The sequence below is a fragment of the Giraffa tippelskirchi genome, chromosome 2 (assembly GCF_054371585.1).
Source record: "Giraffa tippelskirchi isolate mGirTip1 chromosome 2, T2T-mGirTip1v1.2.pri, whole genome shotgun sequence".
In the NCBI taxonomy this organism is placed as follows: domain Eukaryota; kingdom Metazoa; phylum Chordata; class Mammalia; order Artiodactyla; family Giraffidae; genus Giraffa; species Giraffa tippelskirchi.
The window spans coordinates 232,298,473-232,322,977 of NC_137276.1; the positions used below are offsets into that span (position 1 = coordinate 232,298,473).

The 24,505-nt window shown below is 49.5% G+C and overlaps 1 protein-coding gene across 4 annotated transcripts; it reads left to right on the top strand.

Annotated features, from left to right (window-relative positions):
- Window positions 1-1,326: 1,326 nt before the first annotated feature.
- On the top strand, window positions 1,327-22,393 carry ETS2 (ETS proto-oncogene 2, transcription factor). 4 transcript variants are annotated; one of them, XM_081559128.1, is made up of 10 exons: window positions 1,327-1,752; window positions 7,400-7,471; window positions 10,743-10,854; window positions 12,079-12,198; window positions 12,522-12,722; window positions 14,542-14,625; window positions 15,831-16,055; window positions 17,047-17,310; window positions 18,978-19,096; window positions 20,176-22,393. In XM_081559128.1, the coding sequence occupies exons 2-10, from the start codon at window positions 7,400-7,402 to the stop codon at window positions 20,389-20,391; spliced, it is 1,413 nt and encodes a 470-aa protein (XP_081415254.1). In that variant the 5' UTR covers window positions 1,327-1,752; the 3' UTR covers window positions 20,392-22,393. The 4 variants fall into 4 exon arrangements, with proteins under 4 accessions (XP_081415254.1, XP_081415276.1, XP_081415246.1 ...); XM_081559120.1 differs by lacking the exon at window positions 1,327-1,752 and adding an exon at window positions 2,714-2,968; XM_081559150.1 differs by lacking the exon at window positions 12,079-12,198 and having other exon boundaries at window positions 1,348-1,752.
- Window positions 22,394-24,505: the final 2,112 nt, after the last annotated feature.

Consider the following 24,505-nt stretch of genomic DNA (forward strand, 5'->3'; position numbering starts at 1 on the left):
CCATAATAGTCAATGAATAATCACAGGCTTCAGCCATGCCAGGTTTTAGTTCTGCTGAGTAACTAGGAAATCGACTAATAACAGGAAGGTGAAAAATGTCAAGAACCCCGGTACAGCCCCAGAACTCGGATAAGCCATTTGATTATGGGCCGGTGACCCAGCCAAGCATAGAGGGGGTTAGTTTCTGAGTAGGACCCAGGGTAAGGGGGCTGCTTGGCTGAGCCCCAGGGCTCCTGGGAAGAGGAGCAGGGAGTAGCAGGGGTCTGGGTGGGAGTCAGAGTCCAAGTTGTGTGTAACCTGAGCCTCCTCTCTTTCTCTCTCAGCCGCTGTGCTTTTTCCAGCTCTGCACTTATGCTCCTGCCTAGATTATTTTCTGTAAGTTTTCATGTATTTATATCTGAGAGGGTAGGAATGATTTTTTTTTTTCATATAGTGATGTACATATTTTAAAGGATTTTTCATAAAATGCTCCCAGAGGGGAGCTTGGAAAAAGACATGTAATAGCTACATCATTTTGAACCTCTCTCTACCAGGTGCTGGACAAATTTGCAAATTTGGCTCTGTGTTGAGCTCCCATCACAGCCTTATGACATAGGTGGCATAATCACCCTTGCTTCTATACGGCTGAGAACCGCCGCAAGGTTTAGCCAGTTAGAGCACAAGGAAAGCTGGCTGTCATGAGCGGACTGTCTTCAAAATCCTGTGACCCTTCTTTTGATGTCCTTCTGCTCAGATATGCTGGAAACGCCCTCCTCTCTGAGCTCTTCAAGGAAGAAAGATGTCTTCCCAAAGATCACTGGGTCTCAGGGGCCCTTACCTAGCATTGATATCTATGGACACGGGAGCAGCTGCTATAGACAAGGCAGCCCCACTCTGGGCAACTGAACTTGACCTAATGGCTGTCTTTTCCAAGTTTCTCAGATGCTTTCAGTAGCCAAGGGGGAAAGTCCCTCTATTAGCTGAAACTGCAGCCCGAATGAGTCAGTATTTTCTGGTATAGTTTTAGGGAAAAAAAAAAAAAAAGGTAGCATACTCTTCATGTCTCCATGGTAACCTACTATGGATCTGTATACCACTTATGAAATTCCTTCCTGATCTATCTGTCTATGATTTCTGATCCAGGCCTGAATGTACACAGAGAAGCCATTAGAATCAGTTCAATCTGCTGGAAATATCAATCATTTCTGCTCCTGGTGATTTGAGCTGTATAGATCTGGCCTCTGACCTATGCAATGGTGATTCCTGGAGACCCTCAGGTACCTGAAAACATTAAAGTGCAATACTATCTCAATTATCTGAATAACTCCTGGGTTCAGGGTTGCCATGGAAACCGGGAACCTTGGCAACAGAGAAGTGAGGCCAGTCTCCCTCTCCCTTCACAGCACTGCCGTCTCTGAGATACACAAACTTCCAGTCTCTGGCCTTGCCTAAGCTGAGCTATTTTATTCTACACCCACCTTTGGGAATCTAAATATTCCACCAAAATATTGAGAATCTGATCTGAATCGGAAATGTGCACATTTCTAGCCAGAGACTCAAGTATTTCCTGCTAAAAATGGAAACGGGAGGTACCGGTGAGGGCTTTGACCATAGTTGGAAGTCAGATAAACTGGAGTTTCAACCCTGAATTTCCCATTTATATGTCTTCTGACTAGGCAAGTTATTTGCCCTAAAGGTCAATTCTCTCATATTCAAAGCGAGGACAATGAGGCCTTGGAGAATATCACGGAGGATTAGCCCAGGCCGCTAGAGGTAAAGAACCCGCTTGTCAATGCAAGAGATGTAAGAGATGCCTGTTTAATCCCTGGGTTCAGAGATCCCCTGGAGGAGGAAATGGCTACGCACTCCAGCATTCTTGCCTGGAGTATTCCATGGACAGAGCAGCCTGGCGGGCTACAGTCCAGGGGGTCGCAAAGAATCTGCACGACTAAAGCCACTTAGCACAACCCAGGGAAGCCCAGTCAAGGCTAGTTATCACCAAGGCACCGCTCAACTCTAGGAGCGCCACTCACAGAGTGCGAGTGAGGATTGGGGCGGGAGCGGAGGTGCTTCCCGGAGCAGGGGGACTCTGTGACCGATCGAGGGTCCACTTCGTACCTTTGTCATCTCAGCGTGTTTTCACGACAGAATGCTCAAAATAAAAACGATCGGAAATCATAAGTCCATAAGCATGTCCAAGAATGGGGCCAGAATGAGTCCCCCGGTGTGGACCAAGCCCCGCGGCCACTCGGTGGCACCGGCGCTAGCTAGCTACTCCGATCCTGCCAGGGCACTTTCGGGGGTTAAAGCGGCGGACCCGGGAAAGAAAGAAATCAGAGGAAGACTCTAGTCCTGAGCTCCCGGGACATACACGGCCCGGGGCGCCGGACGTCCGAGGCCCAAGCCCGCAGCGGCCCTGGGCGAGCGGTCGGCGAGCGACAGCAGGCGCGGGGCGCGGTCCGGCTCCGCCCCGGCTCCGCCCCGGCTCCGCCCCGGCTCCGCCCCGGCTCCGCCCCGGCTCCGCCCCGGCTCCGCCCCCGGCTCCGCCCCGGCTCCGCCCCGGCTCCGCCCCCGGCCCGCGCTCCTCCCCTCCCCTCCGCCCCTCCTTTCCCGCGCAGGCTCCCCGCCTGGCCCCCTCTTCCGCCCCTCCTCCTCTCTCCCCTCCCCCTCCGCCCCTCCTTCCCGTCCCGAAGTCCCCTCCCTCCTCCCACCTCCCTCCTCCCCCCCGATACCCGGGCTCCAGAAGAGCGCGCGGCGGAGGGGACCGGCCGGTTACTTCCTCCAGCGGCCGCACGGAGCGCGGCGCAGCTACAGCCCCGATCGCCCCGAGCCCGCCCGCCGTCCCCGGTCCGCCCCGGCCTCCCCGAGCGCCCCGAGCCCTTCCGCCGCCCCCGGCCTCCACGAGCGCCCCACTCGCGCGCCCTCGCCGGTGCGCACCGAGGAATCCCGGGCCCCGAGCCCCCCCGGCGGCTCTGCCCGAAGCGGCGCGGTAAGAGCGGGGTCGGGCCGGGCGGGGTGGCCGGGGTCCGGCGGGGGTCGGCGGGCGGGGAGCGCCCTCCGGCGCCCGCTTCTCTCCCGGGGAACCCAGGAACCGAGTTGGGGACGCGGGTGGCGCCCCAGATCCCCGGGGCGCAGCCGGGGTCCAGGCAGGGTGGCGACTATTTGTGGCATTCTGGGGTCGCGCGTCTAGGATCGGTCCGTTTGGGGCTCTTGTTTCCCCGGTGGCCGAGTGGCTTTGGGGGTAGGTGGGTGGGCGGTGAGCAGGGTTCGGGGTGGGCCCGGCCGTGACGCGCAGAGCCGGCTCCGAACTTGGGCCGCGGGGCCTGGGGTCGCCGAGGCGGCTGGGGCGGGCGGGGCGCGCCGGCTCGTTTCACTTGCTTTTGTTTTAAAAGGAAACGCGGCGTGAGGGTGGGGGTGGCTCCTGCCGGTGGGCGCCGGGCGAACCTGATTTCGCCAGGGGGCTTGGGGGACGCGGGAGAAGGTGTCTGAGGGACCCTGGCGCGCCCTGGTTTGCCGGTGACTTACCGGAGGGCGCCGGGCCCGCAAGATCCGGGGCGCCTGAAACACCTGGGGGACTGCGGCTCCCACCCTCGCTCCCGGTCACCTGCGCTGTCGCGTCCGGGGCCCGGCCAGGGCGACAGGCGACGGGGGCGCGGAGAGGGTCCGGCGGCTCCACCGAGACCCCGATGGGCTCCCCAGGACCTCTGCATTCGGGCCCCTCGGTGCTGGGAGGTGAACGTGGGGAGAATGTCGGAAATCGGGGTATGGGTGCGCGAGGCTGCCTCTATTTTCGCGATCTTACAGGATTTTGGACGAAAGGGTAACAGCGTTTGTGCGTATATGGCTTTTTTTTTCCTTTTTTTAAGCACTCGAGACTTTTGTATTGGCTTGTATTCAATTGTAGGGTATCCTAAAATAGAATTTAACCAGCAGTTTATTTAGAAAGTAAAGAAATGAGCAGCCCCCTTTGGAGATAGGGGTAATTTATTTTAATTTACCGGTAAGAGATTCATCGTGTTCCGTGCAGTGGAAGCGCATGTGCGCTGTCTGCCATCCCACACCGCCACCAATCAGAGAGATAAATCTCTAAGTTAAGGTTTATTAAAATTCTGAATAATATCACAGTACAGTAAGCTAGCGCACCGTGTGTCCCGCAGGGAAATAGTCAAACACTCATTTCTGGGATTAGTCATTCCTCTGCCTAAATTGATAGCTTTCAAAGGGAAAAGAAAACCAATCTTCAAAAGTGCGCTTAGGGTTTGATATTTTTTCTTTTTCAGTTGGCCTAAAATGCAAACCTGTGCTCTGATCTCAAAGAAGCAATCACTTGTTTCCATAAGGGTACTGTTGTTGGGCTAGTTCTACTTGTTTTAAGATTGAACATGTTTGCCATTTACCCATTTTTTCTGTCGTTGCTCAAGAGCAGTGATCAATAGGGCAGCCGCAAAAAGACCTGAATGTGAAACTGACCTAATGGAACTGATGTGGCCTGTTTGGTTTGCTATCTTCACAAACAGTGTTGAGTAGAACTGTTGTTTTGACGCTAAGTCAATGTCTGACTCTGCAACCCCATGAACTGTGGCCCACCAGGCTCCTCTGTCCATGGGATTCTCCTGGCAAGAATACTGGAGTGGGTTGCCATTGGCTTCTCCAGGGGATCTTCCCAACCCAGGGATTGAACCTGCGTCTGCTGCATTGGCAAACAAATTCTTTACCACTGAGCCACCTGGGAACCTGTTGAGTAAAACAGGAGAACTTAAATTTGATTAGTTAGACGTGTTTGCCAGAAACCATTGGTAGAGCACTTTGATTCTACATGGTTTTTACAAAACAAATTAAAAGCCGGACAACAAAAGAATTCTATGTCGTAGCTGGTAATTATATGGGAGTGGTAGACTGCCTTTCCTCTCAGAATTTGTACACAAAAACCAGGTGAGGCTGCTCCGTGGCCTTCCACATCTATTCTCAGTCCATCTCCGTGAAGCTCAAGAATGTGGAATAAAGTCTGCAAGTTGGGAGAAGGAGATGGGTAACTGAGGACACCCAAGATGTCCTTTCATTTTGGCCTCCTGTTTTGAGGCTTGCTGATGTCATCAACAGGCGACAGGGCTTGGTTCATGCAGATCAGTGGCATAAAGCTCTCTATTAAGGAGCATTTTGCATCTGTGAAAAGTCTGGAGCAGGAGCCTAGTCTAATGGTATCTGTGTGTGATCTCTGCTCTTTACTGCTGGGAGGACGGTCCAGGCCTCACCATTCAGGGGATCCTGGCTCGGCAGAGCTCAGGAGGTCGGGCCATAGATCTGGTCTGCTCTGTGCCCCTAAGAGGCCCCCCCGCAGTAGCCCTGTGATCCTGGGCAGAGTCCTGGGGGGTCTCTGTAGCTTCTCTGTCAAATGGCATAACATCTACCTCTCAGGGATGTCAGACTGTTGAGTAAGGTGGCAAGGTGTGGTCCCTCGGCTCGGGCTTAGCCCTCCGCAAGTAGGAACCTACCAGGGCAGTGGTCATCCATAGTGTATATTGATTTTTGATTGTTTGTGGATGACAGGATTCACCAAGTGGGGATTCTGAGCAGACGCAGTCCCTTTTGATCCAGGACAACACCCTCTCCCCAACCCCCATTATTTACTGTCAAACCTTTCCAGCCTGCGCTGGCCACCCTGATAACGACCTGCCGTCAGAGGTTTTTAACAACTCCCCCCACCACCACCCCGGTACCTCAGGGGTGCTTCCCAGGTGGCTCGGTGGTAAAGCATCCGCCTGCCAATGCAGGAGACACGGGTTCCATCCCTGGGTCGGGAAGATCCCCTGGAGTAGGAAATGGCAACCCACTCCAGGATTCTTGCCTGGAAAATTCCACGGACCAAGGAGCCTGGCTGGCTCCAGTGCATGGGGTCATGGAGTCTGACACAACTGAGCGTGCACACATGCGCACACACGGCACACACACACCCAGTGCCTCTGGCCTTCCCTGTGGCAGGGACTCTCCTCCCACACTGCCTTTCTAGCCAAGGGGTGTGTGTGTCTGTATGCTGAGTCGTTAGGAGGTCTGGTTTAGCCATAATGTTGACCATAAAGAGAAAACAAGAATGGACAAACTCAAATGGAGTAGTTACAGGAAAATATGCTGTTTGCCTCTGCTAGTCAGCCTTATCCATTGCACAATATTTTAGTTACTCAAAGTTTTGGTTGAAATAGGTAGCAGCACCCAATGGAGACCTCAGAATGCGCAGTGAGAGGTACCCGAGAAGTTTCCTATTCTAGACCTCCACATCATGGTGCTGAAGCCAGGAGGGTGGGTTACTGTCACAGGGGCTTTCCCAGGGTATTTGAAAATCAGCTTCAGTTGCTTAGTTTTTTTCATCTAATGCTCTGGCAGGATTATCGAAGTACTTTCCTCACTTACTAATATTTAACTTGCCCTGCGAAACAGTAACGTTTTAGGGCCCCAGATGAGTTTTCAGTGGATTACAGCAAATCACAGGTCACTTAGGGAACTGTCCAATTGCAGGTCACGCATGTAGCTCTTGAAGTTTTCTAATAGCCGCAGTTAAATTTGGTGAAGTAAATGAAATTAATTTCAGTTAAACTAACACATTCAGAATACTACATAAACACGCAGTAAACAAAGTCAGTACTGAGATAGTTGACTTTTCCCTAGGAAATCTTTGAAATCGAGGGCAAGCACATCTGAGTCCGCCCTAGTCCAGGGCCAAGCGCTCAGGAGTCACACGTGGTTTTACCCCGCGGGTCAGCACAGGTCCATGGTGAAAGCCCAGACCTTCCAAGCAAGTAAGGCAGGTCCACAGTCGGAATTACTTCCTCTTGAAGAAACAGCTGAGCAGCCCGCAAATGCAGTATTTTGAGCTTGTGTGCTCAGCGCTGGAGAAGCTGACATAATGCAGGAGGATTTGATCTCAAGCTGCGATTTTTGCTTTTTCTGTGCTTCCTGAGCTTGGAGAGGGGAGGGGGCCTCCGAGGTGGGTCTTCCAGCAGGCTTTCCAGGATTTGGATCTGCCCAGGAGCGGTGGTGGCTGATGGCCCTGGAGCTCCCAGGTTGGGCTGACTGCCCCTTGCACGCAGAAGGTGGTCCACGGCCTGGCAGCCCACCTGCCCATAGCCCCCAACAGCTCCAACACCGATGAAAAACAGCCTCCCCACGCCTGTCCTGGAAGGACCCAGGCCCCCAGCCTTGCTCTCCCAGCCAACCTGAAGGCAGCTTTATCTGTGCGCCTCAGATCCTAAGGGAATTCTGCAGACAGCATTATTATTTAATTACTTGAGTAGCATCACCTTTGTGAGAAGAATTCCTGGCATTTGGTTCTGAATGACCTGTTAGGGCTGGAGCACATGCGGGCTTAAAAATCGACTTAATATGTTGCCTCTTTCAATTCTTAATTTTTCTTTCTTTTTTTTAAAAGATGAATGATTTTGGAATCAAGAACATGGACCAGGTGGCCCCTGTGGCCAGCAGTTACAGAGGGACACTCAAGGTGAGTGAACGAGTCTTAATAAAAAACTTATAAAAATGGGAAAACTCAGTTTCTAGGAGTAAAAAAAGCAATTGCGTCCCAGGAGACCAGTTCTAGCTGTGAGACTGGTTGTGTGACTCTGGACTGTTTGCTTCATCTCTCTGGGTCTCAGTGTTTTCATCTGTTAAATGGGTTTCCTGGTATTCGTTTGACTTATCCTCCAAGATATGAAGGAAACCATTCAATTTGTAGATGGTGAGGCCTTTGTAGTTGATTTCTGAGGCTCCTTGGTGGAAAGCTCTATAAATTCTCAAGAGACTGGAACTGGAGGAGGTACCTGTTCTATCCACCCAGGAAGTTTCCTCAAGAGATGGAAAAGAGCTCAAAGAGCTTAGAGGAGGCAGGCAGGCCCGATGCTGCTGCTCCTGCTCCCGTCAGAAGGGTCAGTGCCCGTGGGGTTCAGACAGTCTGTCCTTCCTGGGACAACTGCGGCTGTTTAAAAACAAAGAGAAAAACAGATTCAACAGCCTCCTCCCTCGAAGTAAACATTTCATGTAGCTTCTATCTCACTCCCTTTTGGGAACACTCTTTAGCAACACAAACTGGTATTTCCCATTTGCCTTCTCCAAATGTGACAGCAAGATTTGATTTTTAAAGATGTCTCAGAAGCAGTGGTTTTAGATTGGTAGTGTTTTGTATAATATTGTGTCTCTGGCATGTTCCGCTTTTCGCTATGGTTATGAGGTTGTTTGTCTGATCAAACCCCAGGAGGCAAAAACTGACACAGGTCTTTCCAGAGTATCATGAAACTGATCAAATTTCAAGCCAGTGAGGTTTTTGTTGTTGGTTCAGTATGGTCAGACGTTTTCATTGTGGCCTGGCAGACACCATACAAGAAATTACAGTAATGCTAAGTTTGAAATGACACCTCTAGAGAGAAAATTTCTCCTATAAACTTGAAGAGCTTATGCCCGTGTGATTTCTGGGCTTGGAGAAGAAACTGTTCTTGCTGAAACTGATGTGTTGAAATATGCATTCTATCTTGTCTTTTGACTTCTTGGTTTTAAAGACAGAACAGAAGTGCAGTCTGGAGAGGAAAGGCATTTCTTAGTCACCTGGGCCATCCTTTGTTGTTCAGTTGCTCAGTCCTGTGGGACTCTTTGCAACCCCTTGGACTGCAGCACGCCAGGCTTCCACGCCAGGAATTTTAAAAATCTACGGGTATGTCACCAAAATTAGCATTGCTGTAAGCTGATTTATGCATCAAGATGAGTATTTCACACCTGCATGATTGGCCTCTCCCCGCCCCCCGCCCACCCCCCTGTGGGTCTTGGGAAGTTGGGTATCCCCGCTTTGGGTTTTTTTGGGGGCTGGGCGCCAACGTCACTGGGCCAAGCTCCAACTTCTGCCTACCCTCTTATGTCACATGTCATTCACTGTTCTGCCTTTCTAAACAGAAAGCACACCAACCATTGGATCGGTAAATGTGTTACACACTTTTTAATTGATGACTCAACAAATGGGTCACTGTATTACACATGACATGGGATTTCCAGCTTATGTTGGAAAAATATAGCCGTTCTTCACGTTTTTCTTCCACAAGTTAGGCGATGATGAATCAGGCCTTTGTCTGTTACATACAAATGAGTCTGACAGTACAAGCTCTTCCATTTGTATTTGAAATTCTCACAGCTCCAGGCTTATCTTTCTGTGTTTATCTCTTCCCCTAAATTGTAGGTAGTTTAACTTTAAATCTGTTTTCTTTGGAAATCTTTCCCCTTCATAGATGATGGGAGGCAGTGAGGGGGTGACCTTTTCAATACAGTTTTACAAAATTAAATCTTAAGGAATGTTCTCATACGTATTTTGTTTGATTTTTGTCGTTTGATTTTTTTCTTTCCCTGCCTTTCATCTTAACTGCAGTGAGCTGGAGCTGTCTTGCCAAGGATCATTTTTTTTTTGTTTCTTTTTTTTTCCCCCCTTATTTATTTTCCTTCTTTATTGAAGTATAAGTATAGTAGGGCTTCCTAGAGGGTGCAATGGTAAAGAATCCGCCTGCCAAGGCAGGAGAGTCAGGAGACACAGGTTCGATCCCTGGGTCTGGAAGATCCTTTGGAGAGGGAAATGGCAACCCACTCCAGTATTCTTGCTTGGAAAATTCCATGGACAGAGGCGCCTGGAGGGCTACAGTCCATGGGGTTGCAAAAAGTCAGACGAAACTGCCTGTACACACACATAGTTGATTTACAGCGTTGTTAATTCCTGTTATACAGCAAAGTGATTTGGTTATACATATATATATATATTGGTTATACATATATATATATATTTACACATATATACATATATATACATGTACTCTTCTTAATATTCTTTTCCATTATGATTTATCATAGGATTTTTTTTCTTTTTAATTAGGGGATAATTTTACATTGTTGTGTTAGTTTCTGCTGTACAACAGCGTGAGTTGTTTTCCTTATGCACGCGGTCTGAGTATCTTGCCCGTTTAGCTTAGAAGGGCCAGGTGTTTGGATTGAGGTGGTCTCTGAGTCCCTCGAGGCTCTGTGGTAAGATTCTCTTGGTTTTAGGTTTGTTTGCTTAACTTATACATTTAAATTGATTATGCCATTAAAAGTAAGTTCCCAGTCATTCTGACTCTGCGGTTGATGACAGGCAGGCCTTGATAGACTACACTTTGCTATACTGAGTTTTTTTACAAATTGAAGGCTTGTGCTAACCCTGCAATCTAGCATTGATTGGCACCATTTTTCCAGCAGCATTTGCTCACTTCATATCTCTGTGTCACATTTTGGTAATCCTCGATATAGTTTAAACCCTCTGCTAGCAAAAAGATTACAAAGGCTCAGATGATGGTTAGCATTTTTTAGCAATAAAGTATTTTTTAATTAAGGTATGTGCACAGTTTTTAGACATCATGCTATTGCATGCTTAATAGTGTAAGAGTGACTTTTATATGTATTGGGAAGCCAAGAAATTTGTGTGACTCGCTTTACTGTGATAGTCACTTTATTTCGGTCGTCTGGAACCAAGCCTGCAGTGTCTCCAAGGTGTGTGCCTGTAAGTGATCCGGAGTAAATAGATCCTTTGGGCCACTTGGATCTTCTCAGAAGTCTGCTCGGAGTACCGACTGGTCGATTCCATGCGTGGCTTTATAATTGGCAAATTGAATCAGGGTATCTTGGTGAGGCTGCCCATGGACCACTTTTAAAACAGGTCATTAACTGAGTGTAAATGCCAATGTTTCTGTTTTCTTTTCTTCTTGCCTTTGCAGCGCCAGGCCGCCTTTGACACCTTTGATGGGTCCCTGCTCGCCATTTTCCCCGCCCTAAGTGAAGAGCAAACTCTCCAGGAAGTGCCAACCGGCTTGGATTCGATTTCTCATGGTAATTGGTTACTCAGACTTGATGAATTGAGTGTGATGTCCCTAAGGATCTCAGTTCATAGATGACCTTCGTAAAGGATGCATGTTGATGTCTTGAATCTTTGTATGAAAAGTCAGACAGAGGCTGGCATCTGGGAGAAAACAGTTCTTTTTTATGCAGCTGGTGACTCTGAAATCCTTACCTGCCAGACACACCCCAGGGAGAGGAGGTGCCCTGCTGGGGGCAAACTGCAGGGAGCCCTGCGTGTCTTCTTAGGCCGCTCCAACACTGCAGCCAGCCCAGGCCCCATCTCGCAGTCCCCTCTATGACGCAGACCAGTGGACCTCACAGTGCACCCTACCTTTTCATCCTAGGTTCACGTCCTTAGCTTAGATTTCCCCCCTACCCCCAGTTTCGGGGCAGCAAAGTATTCCTGCTCGTCTTTACCCATCTGCCTTTGTGTTTGTAGTTCTTCATATCAGTGTCCATTCTTTTGAAAAGAATAGCACATCAAGTGATGCCTCTGTGATTACTATGATAGAGTTATTAGTGGGAGACATTCCAGAGATGACTTTGTCGTATGAAGTAAGTGCTAAAAAATACAGCGCAGAAAATTAATTAAAACGCATATGCTTGCGTAAGTGTGCTATCACGTGACAGTCATTCATCATTCTTGAAATTGCTGAGGGAATGCAGAGAAGGTTGTTTTTCAAAAAAATTGACGTCACAGGTGCTAAGTACTATGTGTTCCTGTGACATCTGCTGTCCCTTTGCCTGCAGCTTAGTTTAATGGATGGAAGTTGCTTCCAGATTAGGCACTTACAACCCCTTAAGGCTTTTGGTGAAAAACCACACAACTTCGTCCATTGTCAAAAATGTAAGACTAGCCTGCAAGAGAAACCTTACCTAGGTGATCACTGCTTTATGAAGTTTGGCAAAAATTCAATTCGAGTTTTACTTTGGATTTTTTTTTCAAATAAGGGTAGTTATTAAATTGTAAGAAGTATAGTTACATAATGATTAAAATAATACGTGTATTATTAAATTATAATATATTTTCTCAGTTTTGTTCAGAAACCGTTTTGGTTCATATTAATATTTACGCTCCTCTGGGGAGTGATGCTGAAGACTGAGGATCCTCGTTGTGCTTCCATAGGAGCTAAGACTCCCTGCCCCACCCCCGTCCGTTCTCCTGTGTTGTGGCCGGCTGGAACTCTTAACGTCCCCGTGGGGTTTGTTTTCCAGACTCAGCCAACTGCGAGTTGCCTCTGCTGACCCCATGCAGCAAGGCTGTGATGAGTCAAGCCTTAAAAGCCACCTTCAGTGGCTTCAAAAAGGAGCAACGCCGGCTGGGGATCCCGAAGAGTGAGTGCTGCTTCCCGGAGCCGCGTTCTGTCCTGTGCTCTGCTGGACCAGGGCGTTGGGCCACCACAGCTTGAGATGGCGTCATTTCAGGCGTACGCCTAGGGTATCTTGCAAAGAGGGGCAGAGATCTCTTGAAGCTGAGCCAGTTTTAATTTCGAAACCCACCCCTCTGAACACTTCTTCCAGCACTGCTGTTAGCGCCTCAGCATCTTCCTGGGTATCTGCTGGCTCATCACCTTGAGCCCTGGTGCCCATCTGAGCTCTGCAGGTAAATCAGGAATGCATCTGGCCTCACCGCCTTGCTTTTCTCCCCTCCCTGCTAGATCCCTGGCTGTGGACTGAGCAGCAGGTGTGCCAGTGGCTTCTCTGGGCCACCAACGAGTTCAGTCTGGTGGACGTGAACCTGCAGAGGTTCGGCATGACGGGGCAGGTGCTGTGTGACCTTGGCAAGGAGCGCTTTCTGGAGCTGGCGCCTGACTTTGTGGGCGATATTCTCTGGGAGCATCTGGAGCAGATGATCAAAGGTAGCCGTGAGCGCCGGGGCAATTGTGGTGGCAAAGAGTGATGGGGGAGTTGTGCGTGCGATCAGTGGTGGAGGGCAGACAGACTGAAAATGCCATTGGCACGAGTCAGCTCCGTGGTGGTGATTATAGATTTCGATTCCACTGAAGAACGTGTGTGGGGAGCATTAGCCACAGGGCGGGAGCCTTAGTCACCAAGGTGTTCAGTGTCGCCAGACCTCAAGTCGGAGGCGTACGTGTGGCTCTGATGTCAAGGCAGCTAGGATGCCCGTGTTTGGGGGCTCACATTACAGAGCCTTAAGAAACAAGTCGGCTCCAGCCAAAGCTAGCCTTTGATAAACTGGGAATTTTATAGTTATTTTCCCTAAGACCAAATGGGATCCCACAAAGACTTTTTGTTTTATGTTTATAAACAGATGTAGAAGTAATTGAGGTAATTGATGTATACTTTACACACTGAAATATTGTACAGAAACTGGCCTTCAAGCAAAAAGAACTCTCATGTAGAAAGTATTGATTTAGACCCAAGAAGAGCATCGAGACTAGTGTTAAAAATACATTGAGCCTTACCTGCGGCGAAGCCCTCCCCGTGAGAACATGCCTCTCGCAAAGTATCTCCTTCATCCCTCTCCAGGAGAGAAGGGGAAACAGGAACAGGTGCCTCGTGCAGAGCCCCAGTTCCTGTTTCAGGGATGGGGAATTCCCAGGATGCTGTAGAATCAGCCTGTCTTTAGCCATGCACAAACAGTAGTTATATGTGTTCGGTGCTCTGCTGTCCTTGGCCAGCTTCAGGAGGAAGAGCAAGGCTTACAGAAGGCTGCTCCTTCAGATGGAAGCAGCGCTCAACATACCCTGTTATCAAGATGAACGGGAAACCATCCCAATACGCATTTTGGATAAAAGGAAAAACAACAACAACATTGAGTTAAAAAAGCAAAACATAGGAATCCTTCAAGTTAAAAATGTAAGGAAATAAGCCTGTTGGTAGAATGCAGAGAAATATTTCTCATTCAGTTGATTTTAAACTCTTGAGTTTCAACATCTATTACAGACTCAGCATCTTAAAAAGATCTCAGGGACCCCTACCAGCTCTTTGTAGTTATGGCTTCTGAGGGGAAGGAAAACCTAAAGACCCTTAAATTTTCCCTGAACCTGGACAAGTCTGATCTGACAAGTTTCTGTTTGAATCTGTTGGCATGTTGGACCCATTTTGCCATTTCTCAGTGTGTGTGTCTGGATATGTGGGTGCATGTGTGGTTGTGTGTTTGTAGAAGTAAGTTCACACAGCGAATGCTAACCTTTTCTTTTTTAAAGTTCTTGGACACATGTGTCCCCATTTGGACGCCCGTGGCACTGTTTTGATCTCTCTGTAGCTCTCGCCACCCATGGACACACCTTAGAGTTTGAGGTGATGGGTCAGAAGCATCACCAGGACAGAGAATCTGTCCAGGTCCCTAATTTGCTGTGTTCCCAGCCCCTGCTGAAGTGGGTACTTCATAAGCATTTAACCCTTTGTGGACTACATGGATGAATTCAATATATCATCTAGATCGCTCAAATTATACAATAGAAAATTTAACTTTGCCAATGGCAGCACTAATTTTAGAAGTCTTTTTCTTGTTATTAGGAAAATACGTTGCTGTCTCTAGTACTTTTAAAAGACATAATGACACAAAACATCATTGGATTAAGTATGCAGCTAAAATGCATTTCTTTATGCTGGAATAACCGTAGAACAGTAATTCAGACAGGAACTTTTTTTTCTTGCGTCATTTAAAACCTCTCAATTTGTAATTTTCTGACTCCTCTGTCAATTTTTCAGAAAACCAAGAAAAGACCGAAGATCAGTATGAAGAAAATTCGCACCTCAACTCAGTTCCTCATTGGATTAATAGCAATTCATTAGGTCAGTGCAATGAATTCTGCCCTTGAGAGCTTGGTTCTAAGACTTCCTGTTAGATTCACAAAGGGTTCGAAGCCAGGGTCTAGACCTGCACTATCCCACACGGTGGTCACACTCACAAATCCAGGCCACTGGTCACTTGAAGTGTGGCTGGTCCACATTGAGATGTGCAGTGAGATAAAACTTACACCACCGATCTGAAAGTCTTAATATAAATGTCTCCTTAATAATTTTTAAAATTATGATTACATGTTGAAATGATAATGGATTTCTTGCGTACATTCTAATCAGTCGTATCTGACTCTCTGTGACGCTATAGACTGTAGCTCACCAGACTCCTCTGTCCGTGGGATTCTCCAGGCAAGAATACTGGAGTGGGTTGCCATTTCCTCCTCCAGGGGATCTTCCCAACCCAGGGATTGAACCCATGTCTCTTGCATCTCCTGCATTGGCAGGCAGTTCTTTACTGTCTCTTGGGTCAAGTAAAATGTTCAAACTCATTTTGCCAGCGTCTTTGTAGTTTTCCAGTGGGGCTGTTAGAAAATCTAACATCGCATTGGTGGCTTGTGTTAACCTTTGCATTGGCCAGCGCTGGTCGAGGCAATTTATAACTCAAGGGGGCAGAATGGAGTGACCCGATTGCTGGGGTCAGATCAGTGTAATAGATAAAGGTGGCAGGCGCAAGAGGTGTGTGAACAGCAGTACCCCGTTTGCTCTGAACTTGGGATGTTACAGAGTTCGGGTTGGTGTTTCTGGTGGTTTGACGCTGGTGAGCGTAGCTTATGGTGGTACAATCGGGCATGGGCAGGGTGACTGGAAATGCTCACTTATGGGTCACAGGTTGGATGGCAGATCGCTTAGTTGGTCTGAACCTTAGTTTCCTCGGGAGCCGAAACAGCCAGTAGCCCTATCGTCCTGAGGCTCCCGTGGAAGCACTAGGAATATTCACCTGCAGCATCACCTCTGGGGTCCAGAGGCCGCAGGCCTTTTGGGAAAGGGCCCTGGACTGAGAAGATGCGCAGTTAGATCAGAGGAGGACTCGGTGGAAAAGCTGCCCGTCAAAGCCTCAGCGTGTCCACTGAGGTCTTGCAGAGGACGGGCTGGAGTGGGCGGGTCTGCTCGCGTTGCCTCTGGTTGGAGGCGTGTAGGGTCTCTGGTCATCACGTTGACATCTCCTGACAGCTGTGTGGTCTGCTGTCCTGTTGCAGGTTTTGGTGTGGAGCAGGCACCGTATGGCATCCAGACGCAGAGCTACCCTAAAGGCGGCATCCTGGACGGCCTGTGTCCAGCGTCCTCGGCGCCCGGCACGCTCGGGCCAGAGCAGGACTTCCAGATGTTCCCCAAGGCCCGACTCAGCACCGTCAGCGTCAACTACTGCTCCGTCGGCCAGGACTTCCCGGCCAGCAGCTTGAACCTGCTCTCCAGCGCTTCTGGTGAGACCCAGGCTCCCAAGCTTGCCTGTCAGTGGGGCTGGGGGTGTGATTTCCCGGGGCCACGGTCAGCCGGTGCTCTGCCCCTGGAGGAGGTCAAGGACTGGACTGCCGGGACATGGCCACAGCAGCGATGCTCAGCGAGCTTTCTCCTCGTGCCTGAGGCTCTGGTCCAGGGCCTGGGGGGGTCAGGGAACCAGCAGAGTTCCTGCTTCTGTGGCTGGAGTCCTCCACCCACCCAGTGGGCTGTTGGGGGAGGCAGTGTAGGCAGGTGACAAGATGTCTTTGTGGAGACGAAAGTGCATATTCCCAGGTGTCACAGAGATAAAGAACCCACCTGCAGGGCAGGGGACATAAGAGACCTGGGTTCAATCCCGGGGGTGGGAAGCCCCCCTGGAGGAGGGCATGGCAACCCAGTCCAGTACTCTTGCCTGGAGAACCCCATGGACAGAGGAGCCTGGTGGGCTACAGTCCATGGGGTTGCAAAGAGTCGGACACGGCTGAGCGACTGAACACACTCACGAGTGTGCAGTGGACAAAACTCAGGTCGGATATTTTTCCTTATATACCCCTGGGTGACCACCACCCAGATTGAGATGGAGAGGGTGCCAGCACCCCACAAGGCTCCCTCATACCCTCTCCCAGACGGTAGCACTCCCCCCACCCCCAGAAGATGCTACTGTCCTGACTTTTCTCATCACCCTCTTTCCTGTTCTTGAACTGGATACGAAGCGTTCTCACGTTTGGCTTTTGCTCACATTGTATCTGAGGTCCATGCACATTGCCACCCTTTCCCATGCTGTGTATACGATTTCTCAGTCCTGCCTTTGATGGAAGAGGTGCTTGCGTAGCCTGTTTATTCATAAGAAACAAGCGGCTCAGTGAGAAACCTGAGTGGCTGTGCACTGGCAGGGCGAACGCCTGGAGGGGTCGGTGGTCGAGCCTGACCCTGTGTCGTCCTGGAGGGGTCACAGCCCGTGCTTGTCTCTGCCAGGGAAGCCCAGGGACCACGACTCAGCGGAGACGGGCGGCGACAGCTTCGAGAGCTCGGAGTCGCTGCTGCAGTCCTGGAACAGCCAGTCGTCTCTGCTGGACGTGCAGCGGGTGCCCTCCTTCGAGAGCTTCGAGGACGACTGCAGCCAGTCCCTGGGCCTCAGCAAGCCGACCATGTCGTTCAAGGACTACATCCAGGACCGGAGCGACCCGGTGGAGCAGGGCAAACCAGTTATACCCGCAGCCGTGCTGGCCGGCTTCACAGGTGCGTGCACCCGCCTTGTTTATCAAGGGCGTTTCTCGCTGGACCACCTCGCGTTGGCGCTCCAGGTTTTATGCGTGCGGTGTCATCCTTAAGCCAGGCGAGCTGTCTCCCTGCATCCGAAAGAGGCCACGTGTACAGGGATGTTCATGGTCGCTGAGCTCAGCGTAGTGGGTGAGAATCCCCAGGCTGCTCCCTCACCTGGTCAGTCCTGGCCGGTCCCCAAAAGGAGAGGAGAACAGAGGGGGACACGGGTCTGTGGCGGCTGAAGCTCTGACTCAGCCATGTCCGGAATTTCAGAGACTGTTGCCTAGCCGGGGGAAGGGGCCCAGAGCCGGCCTCCAATAACACAGGGACTGTTTACCTTCTTCTGCTTGTCAAATCCATCTTATTTTGAAGGTTTGTGTAACAGCTATTCTAGGCGTGGACAAATATTAAAGCTATTTTTAGAAGCAGATATTCCCAGTACTTAAGCAAAAATATGAGAATTTTTTTTTTTGGATTGCTTTCTGTGTCCTTAAATGTGCTTTTGTTTTCCTAGTTTGACCATGTGGAGCCACTGGGGATTTAAAAAATACCTGCTTTTAAAAATCCAATAGGCTAAAATAAGAATACGCAGGCATCCCGTTTCTTGTCTGTCCTGTAAAACAAACAGCCGTGGAAATTACTCAGAGACTGAAAATGGCTGTCATTTTCATTCATGGGAGTCAGGGCCTGATCAGAAGGGAAACAGCCACGGTGGAGGTGGGTTTTCACTTTAACATTAGTGACCATCCGTTGCCTTGCTAGCTCTGTGGTTGACTAGGACAGTACTGGGACCCTAGGGCAGCCTAGCATGGGTGGTATTAGCCCATTTCACAGACAGGGAAGCGGGCTTGGAGGATGCTAGCTGTGGTCACTCGGGTCACTGCTGTATCCACGATGTGGTCACCGTGCCTTGGGGAGTGGCCTTAAGGTGAGCTTGTGATCCCGGGCGAGCCACCCGGCCGCTGGGCCCGTTTTATCCCTCTTCATCTTTGAAATATCGATAGTCATACTTTACAAGGTGGCAGCGGTTCTGAATATTAATTGAGAAAAGGTATATGGAGAGCACTTTGCAAAGCATATACCTCACCGAACGGATGTTGAGGCCCTGGCTACTCCCCTAGGTGCCCCAGTGACCACTCAGTAAACCAAGTCGTGGATCAAGCAGTTTAGCCACTGTCATCCGGTCGGAAAGCTACGCGTGGGGTTCCGAGAATGACATGCCTCACTCTGTATTGAAAGGCCCCTTCTACCACCCCCACCCTGTCCCACGAGGTGTTTCTAGAAATAAACCTTGCAAGTTATTACATAAGGAACAATTAAACAGAGGGAGGGATTTTGATGCCAAGGAGATGGTGGCCCAGAATTTGTTTTGTGTTGTTTTTTTTTTCTCCATAAAGACCAAGCCTAGCAATCAAGGGCCCAGTGATCTCTTTTCCAAGAACAGGAGGCGTTGGGGAAGAAGCCCTCACCTTGGGGTCTGGCCTCCTTCCATTAAAGCATCCAAGACTGTCACCAGCACCCAGCCTCACACCTTCACCTTGATACCCAGTCCAGAGTGGGATCTCACAGTTGTTGTTTCAGGAGGGTGACTCTGAAGCCTTGCTGTGTTTAGGAATGTCTAACCCACCCCTTCTCCCCTGCAGGAAGCGGGCCTATCCAGCTGTGGCAGTTTCTTCTAGAATTGCTCTCTGACAAGTCCTGCCAGTCATTCATCAGCTGGACGGGGGACGGATGGGAGTTTAAGCTCGCGGACCCTGACGAGGTACGTCCAGACTTGGGGACTCAAGCCTCCGGCTTCTCAAACCCGATCCCGTCACTTGGGCTTTGCAAACCCAATTCCCCGGGTGCAAGAAACGGGTCCCAAGTATACACAAATGAGAGCACTTCTGCAGGAGGCATTTCTGGCCGTTAGGAGTCTTATCGCGATGATAAACAGTTTACTCCGCTGTACTCAGCGGCCCAGTCGCGTCCGACCCTCTGCAACCCCCTGGCCTGTAGCCCACCAGGCTCCTCTGTCCGTGGGGTTCTTGAGGTAAGAACACTGGAGTGGACTGTGCACACAGCACTGTTGGGCTTCCCCGTCTTGCTCTGTCATCGAGCTGAGAGGCGCAGGCTGTAAACTGAGGCTCTTGCCTGACCATCGGAATATGTCGTAGGAAATTTACCTTTTTCCCTTGGAGGGGGGGCGGATATTGAGCCTCAGTCCTCAGCTGAGGTGGACGGAGCCGTGCCAGCCCGTCTGGAGGGGAAAGCTGAGGGCAGGTCCCCTACCAGCAGAAGGGGCGCCCTCGGTCTCTGGCAGCTGTGGGGTGTGGCGCCTCACCTCACCAATAACCCGGGGCGGCAGAGGCACTGAGGAATGCACATGTCCACGTGGCCTCAATCCTGCTTCAGCAGCTGTGGACATGGTGGTCTTGGAGTGCGAGCCCAGGAGGCAGGGGCACATAGCATTTGCTTTGTCTCAGGACCGACCCCTTGGCTCCCGAAGGTTTTACTGAGGGCGAAGCCTCAGCAGACGAAGCTGTGGGTCGGGGGACCCCTCTCCCTCATCTGCCTGTCCCTCCATCCCCAGATAAATAGCCGGGGCTGCAGAGCAGGACAGCAGACGGCATCTCTGCAGTCCCTTTCTGGTGCTCCAGTAAGCGTGCGTCCAGATCGTCGTCAGGGGAAAAAGCGTGCTTTTTCTTTCTTTCTTGATTTCCTTTCTTTTTTTTAATTAATTTATTTTGATGGGGGGATAGTTTTCTTTACAGTATTGTGATGGTTTTTGCCAGGACGAGGAAGACGCGTGCTTTTTCTTAATTGCTGAATTAAACGGAACTCTTTCCTGTCCCGCCACAGGTGGCCCGCCGGTGGGGAAAGAGGAAAAACAAGCCCAAGATGAACTACGAGAAGCTGAGCCGGGGTCTGCGCTATTACTACGACAAGAATATCATCCACAAGACGTCAGGGAAGCGCTACGTGTACCGCTTCGTGTGCGACCTGCAGAACTTGCTGGGCTTCACGCCCGAGGAGCTGCACGCCATCCTGGGCGTCCAGCCGGACACAGAGGACTGAGCCCGCCCGGGCCGGGAGCGGGGCCGTGGCGACCCGTCCCAGGACCCTGAGAGGCCGGATCCGCGCAGCCGGCGCGTCTCCTGAAGCAGTGGCCTTACTCCATCGGACACCGCGGTTCTTCGCTGAGAGCAGCACGGTTTCTCGCTTCGGAAAGCCTGCTGCCGGGAACCCGCCACTTAAAGATGCTATTCCCCGCGGAGGGCCCAGGGAGAAGGTAGGGGCCGCCGTCCTAGCCCTAGGAGGGCTGTGTGGTGACAGGATCGTTCAGGCTGCTGGGTCTTCTCAAAGGAGCGAGCATGTCATGGACGCACACTTCTTGGATTTTTCTTGTGCCTTTTTGCAGCCAGGAATCGCCCAAGAGCTCTCTTTGGTTCTGAGGGGGAGGAGGCGGCAAAGACACGCTGTTTCAGAAGTTAGTTTGTATATATGACTGTAACCTGGTAATTGTTATCAGAGTCCCCTGACAGACCTATTTAACAGAGACTGTACATTGTAATTTAAAATGATTATATAACTGTATGTGAACATAGGAATGCACATGGCATTTTGCAACGTTCGCTGGTTTTCAGGAGCACTGGCGGCCTTTTGCAAACATTTAATCTGCCAGAGCAGATTAAGAGAAGTTGTAAAGTGTGTATTATTTACATTTAATATGCCTACAGAAATAAGGTCTAAGAAGGTTCATTCCTGTTTTTTTGTTCTGTTTTGCCTCGGGTTATTATCTATGGCAAGGACTTTGTACATTTGGGAATTTTTATAAGAAACTTAATGTTATTATCTGGGGGCCTCTCCTGGCCTCTCTGCTTCTCCTTTAACTGTAATGTAAAAGCTATAAAGCAGTATTTTTCTTGACAGATGGCATATGTTTTCCATTTCTATGCATGCCTTGAAATAAGTTTATATACAAAACTTACTTTATTTTTAAGTTCAATTGTGTTTTCCCCAGCGACTCACCTCCCCTGACCAGGCATTTCCTTCCCAAGCCCCACCCCCACACCCCAAATTATGCTGTATGATTAAAATAAGAATACTATTTTTGGAAATATGCGACTCCTTTTCAGAGATCAGGAGGGATTTATGTAGCAGCTATTTTTACTGCAAAAGTAATTCACTGGAAAAAAAATGTAATTTGTAAGAAAGTTTTATTTTTACTGCAGCGCCATGGAAAGCGAACGTACAGAGCTGAAGGTGTGGGAGGAGGGAAGGCTTAATTAATAAACCTCTTGGACATGAGTGGAGCCTGATTTTGTCCCATCTTGTTTACCTGTGGAGTCTCAGGCTTTCCGGACACCAAGCTGCTCCTTTCTGTTGAGTGTCCACAGTTTTATTTTCTTGCACACAGAAGGCCAGGAGGCAAAGAGAAGGCCAGCAAGATGGGAAAGAGAAGGCGCTGGGGTCGTTCATGTGAAGAAAACGTCTTCATCGTGATGGAGACTTTTGTAGTCCTTTTGAAGGAACCCCTGGCTCAGCCTGTGTTCCTGGCTTTTGTAAAGGATCAAGTTGGTTTCCAAGTCAGACAGTCCTCACTAGCATCGTAGGGGGACCAGTGGTGACGTCTCTGAAGACAAATCCTCCATGTGATGAGACCGGGGAATTGGGTGGTAGGGTGGGCAGGGGAGAGCCGGAAGGGGGACCACTGCGTCTCGTACCCACATAAGACGGTTTGGAGGACTGCTAAGCACAGGATGTTCTTCTCAAGCAAGACCTGTTTATCTGCCGGACAGCTGTTTATAACATCAGCACACATGCGGCTGGGAACATCTTGCTGCTGAAAGAGATCAGCCATCCGCTCGCTCGTTTTATAGGGGTTTGACCGCATGAATTTGCCAGTATTTGTCTGTTTTTATCTACAGAGTTGGCAATTTTACATGGCTCGACCCAAGAGTCATGGAAAATCAAATCCATGGTAAACCTTTGGCATGATAATAAACAGAACTTATATATCAAAGTTTTGTAATCTGGCCTTTTCTTTCTCAAATAATAAAGTATTTTGTTTACCTCACTTCCTCCTTGTAAGAGTCTTCATGCTTCACCCCCTGCCTCCCCCCAGCCGGCGTGGAGGCGGTGGATTCAGAGTGCTGGGCCAGCCCCTCGGTGGCTCAGTCACTCCAGGTCACAGCCCCTTTGAACGACTTTACACACCCTTCCCCCAGCAAATCAGGACCAAGCTGGAACCAACTGTGAACCTTCCTGAAGCAAGTCCCAAAAAGTGTTCCTTAAAGAGAAAGTTTTTCAAGGAGAAATTAGAAAGATTTGGGTATCTTGTCTTCACCTGGGCTTTGGCAGAGACCACAGGAGAGACTTTGGGATGTTTCTGTTAAGAACATGAGGATAGCGCCATCCCTGGTGGTCCAGTGGTTAAGTCTCTGCTTCCAGTGCCCTGGGTGTGGGTTTGATCCCTAGTCAGGGAACTAACATCCTGCATGCTGTGTGGAATGACCAAAAAGCCAAGTAAACAGGATTTTAAAAATCCATTTAAAAGAAGAACCTTAGGATTGGAAGCTTCAGGACTTGTGTAATGGAGGCCTCGACTCCCTGGAGTTCTGACGTAACCAAGATGAGGGTGGTGGTCCTAGGACGCCTGAGCGCAAACTCATTCTTGGACCTCCTTTCCACTCTCCAGAATTAGTGAGGATTCCAGAACCTTAGATGGATTATATCCAAGGTTTGTTGGAGCTGGCTCCCCATGGGCTAACCCAAGCTGATGGTGTGGGCCTCTCCCCAACTCTGCATCAGTGAGGTATAGGTAGCTGGGACCTGGTTAGGATGAAAGCAGTTCAGTTCAGTTCAGTCGCTCAGTCGTGTCCAACTCTTTGCAACCCCATGAACCGCAGCACGCCAGGCCTCTCTGTCCATCACCAACTCCCGGAGTCCACCCAAACCCATGTCCATCAAGTCGGTGATGCCATCCAACCATCTCATCCTCTGTCATCCCCTTCTCCTCCCGCCCCCAATCCCACCCAGCATCAGGGTCTTTTCCAATGAGTCAACCCTTTGCATGAGGTGGCCAAAGTATTGGAGTTTCAGCTTCAACATCAGACCTTCCAATGAACACCCAGGATTGATCTCTTTTAGGATGGATTGACTGGATCTCCTTGCAGTCCAAGGGACTCTCAGGAGTCTTCTCCAACACCACAGTTCAAAAGCATCAATTCTTCGGCACTCAGCTTTCTTCACCGTCCAACTCTCACATCCATACATGACCACTGGAAAAACCATAGCCTTGACTAGATGGACTTTTGTTGGCAAAGTAATATCTCTGCTTTTCAATATGCTATCTAGGTTGGCCATAACCTTCCTTCCAAGGAGTAAGCATCTTTTAATTTCATGGCTGCAGTCACCATCAGCAGTGATTTTGGAGCCCCCCCAAAAAAGTCTGACACTGTTTCCACTGTTTCCCCATCTATTTGCCATGAAGTGATGGGACCAGATGCCATGATCTTAGTTTTCTGAACGTTGAGCTTTAAGCCAACTTTTTCACTCTCCTCTTTCATCTTCATCAAGAGGCTCTTTAGTTCTTCTTCACTTTCTGCCATAAGGGTGGTGTCATCCGCATATCTGAGGTTATTGATATTTCTCCCGGCAATCTTGATTCCAGCTTGTGTTTCTTCCAGCCCAGCGTTTCTCATGATGTACTCTGCATATAAGTACACCTTGGTGGTGCCATGGATAAGAATCCACCTGCCAAGTCAGTGGACATGAGTTTGATCCCTGGTTCCAGGAAGATTCCACATGCCTCAGGATAATTAAGCCAGTGCATTGCAGCTACTGAGCCTGCATGCTGCAATTACCAAAGCCCACATGCTCCAACTTGAGAGTAACCACTGACTGCTGCAACTAGAGAAAGCCTGTGTACAGCAACCAAGACCCACCCAGTGAAGCTGAAAATGAATATACATTTATTTTTAAATGTATATTTAAAAAATCAGCATCTACTACAAATCAGGGCTCCCCACCAACCCTTTTAAGGGGGCTTACATACGTTTAATAGCATATCGCTGATCATCAGTGTTAACTATATTAGAAATTAAAGCAAATTTTAAAATACAACTCAACATTTTTGAAATAACACCTATATTAACATTTTTATGAAAAATGACTTTTTCCAAAAAAG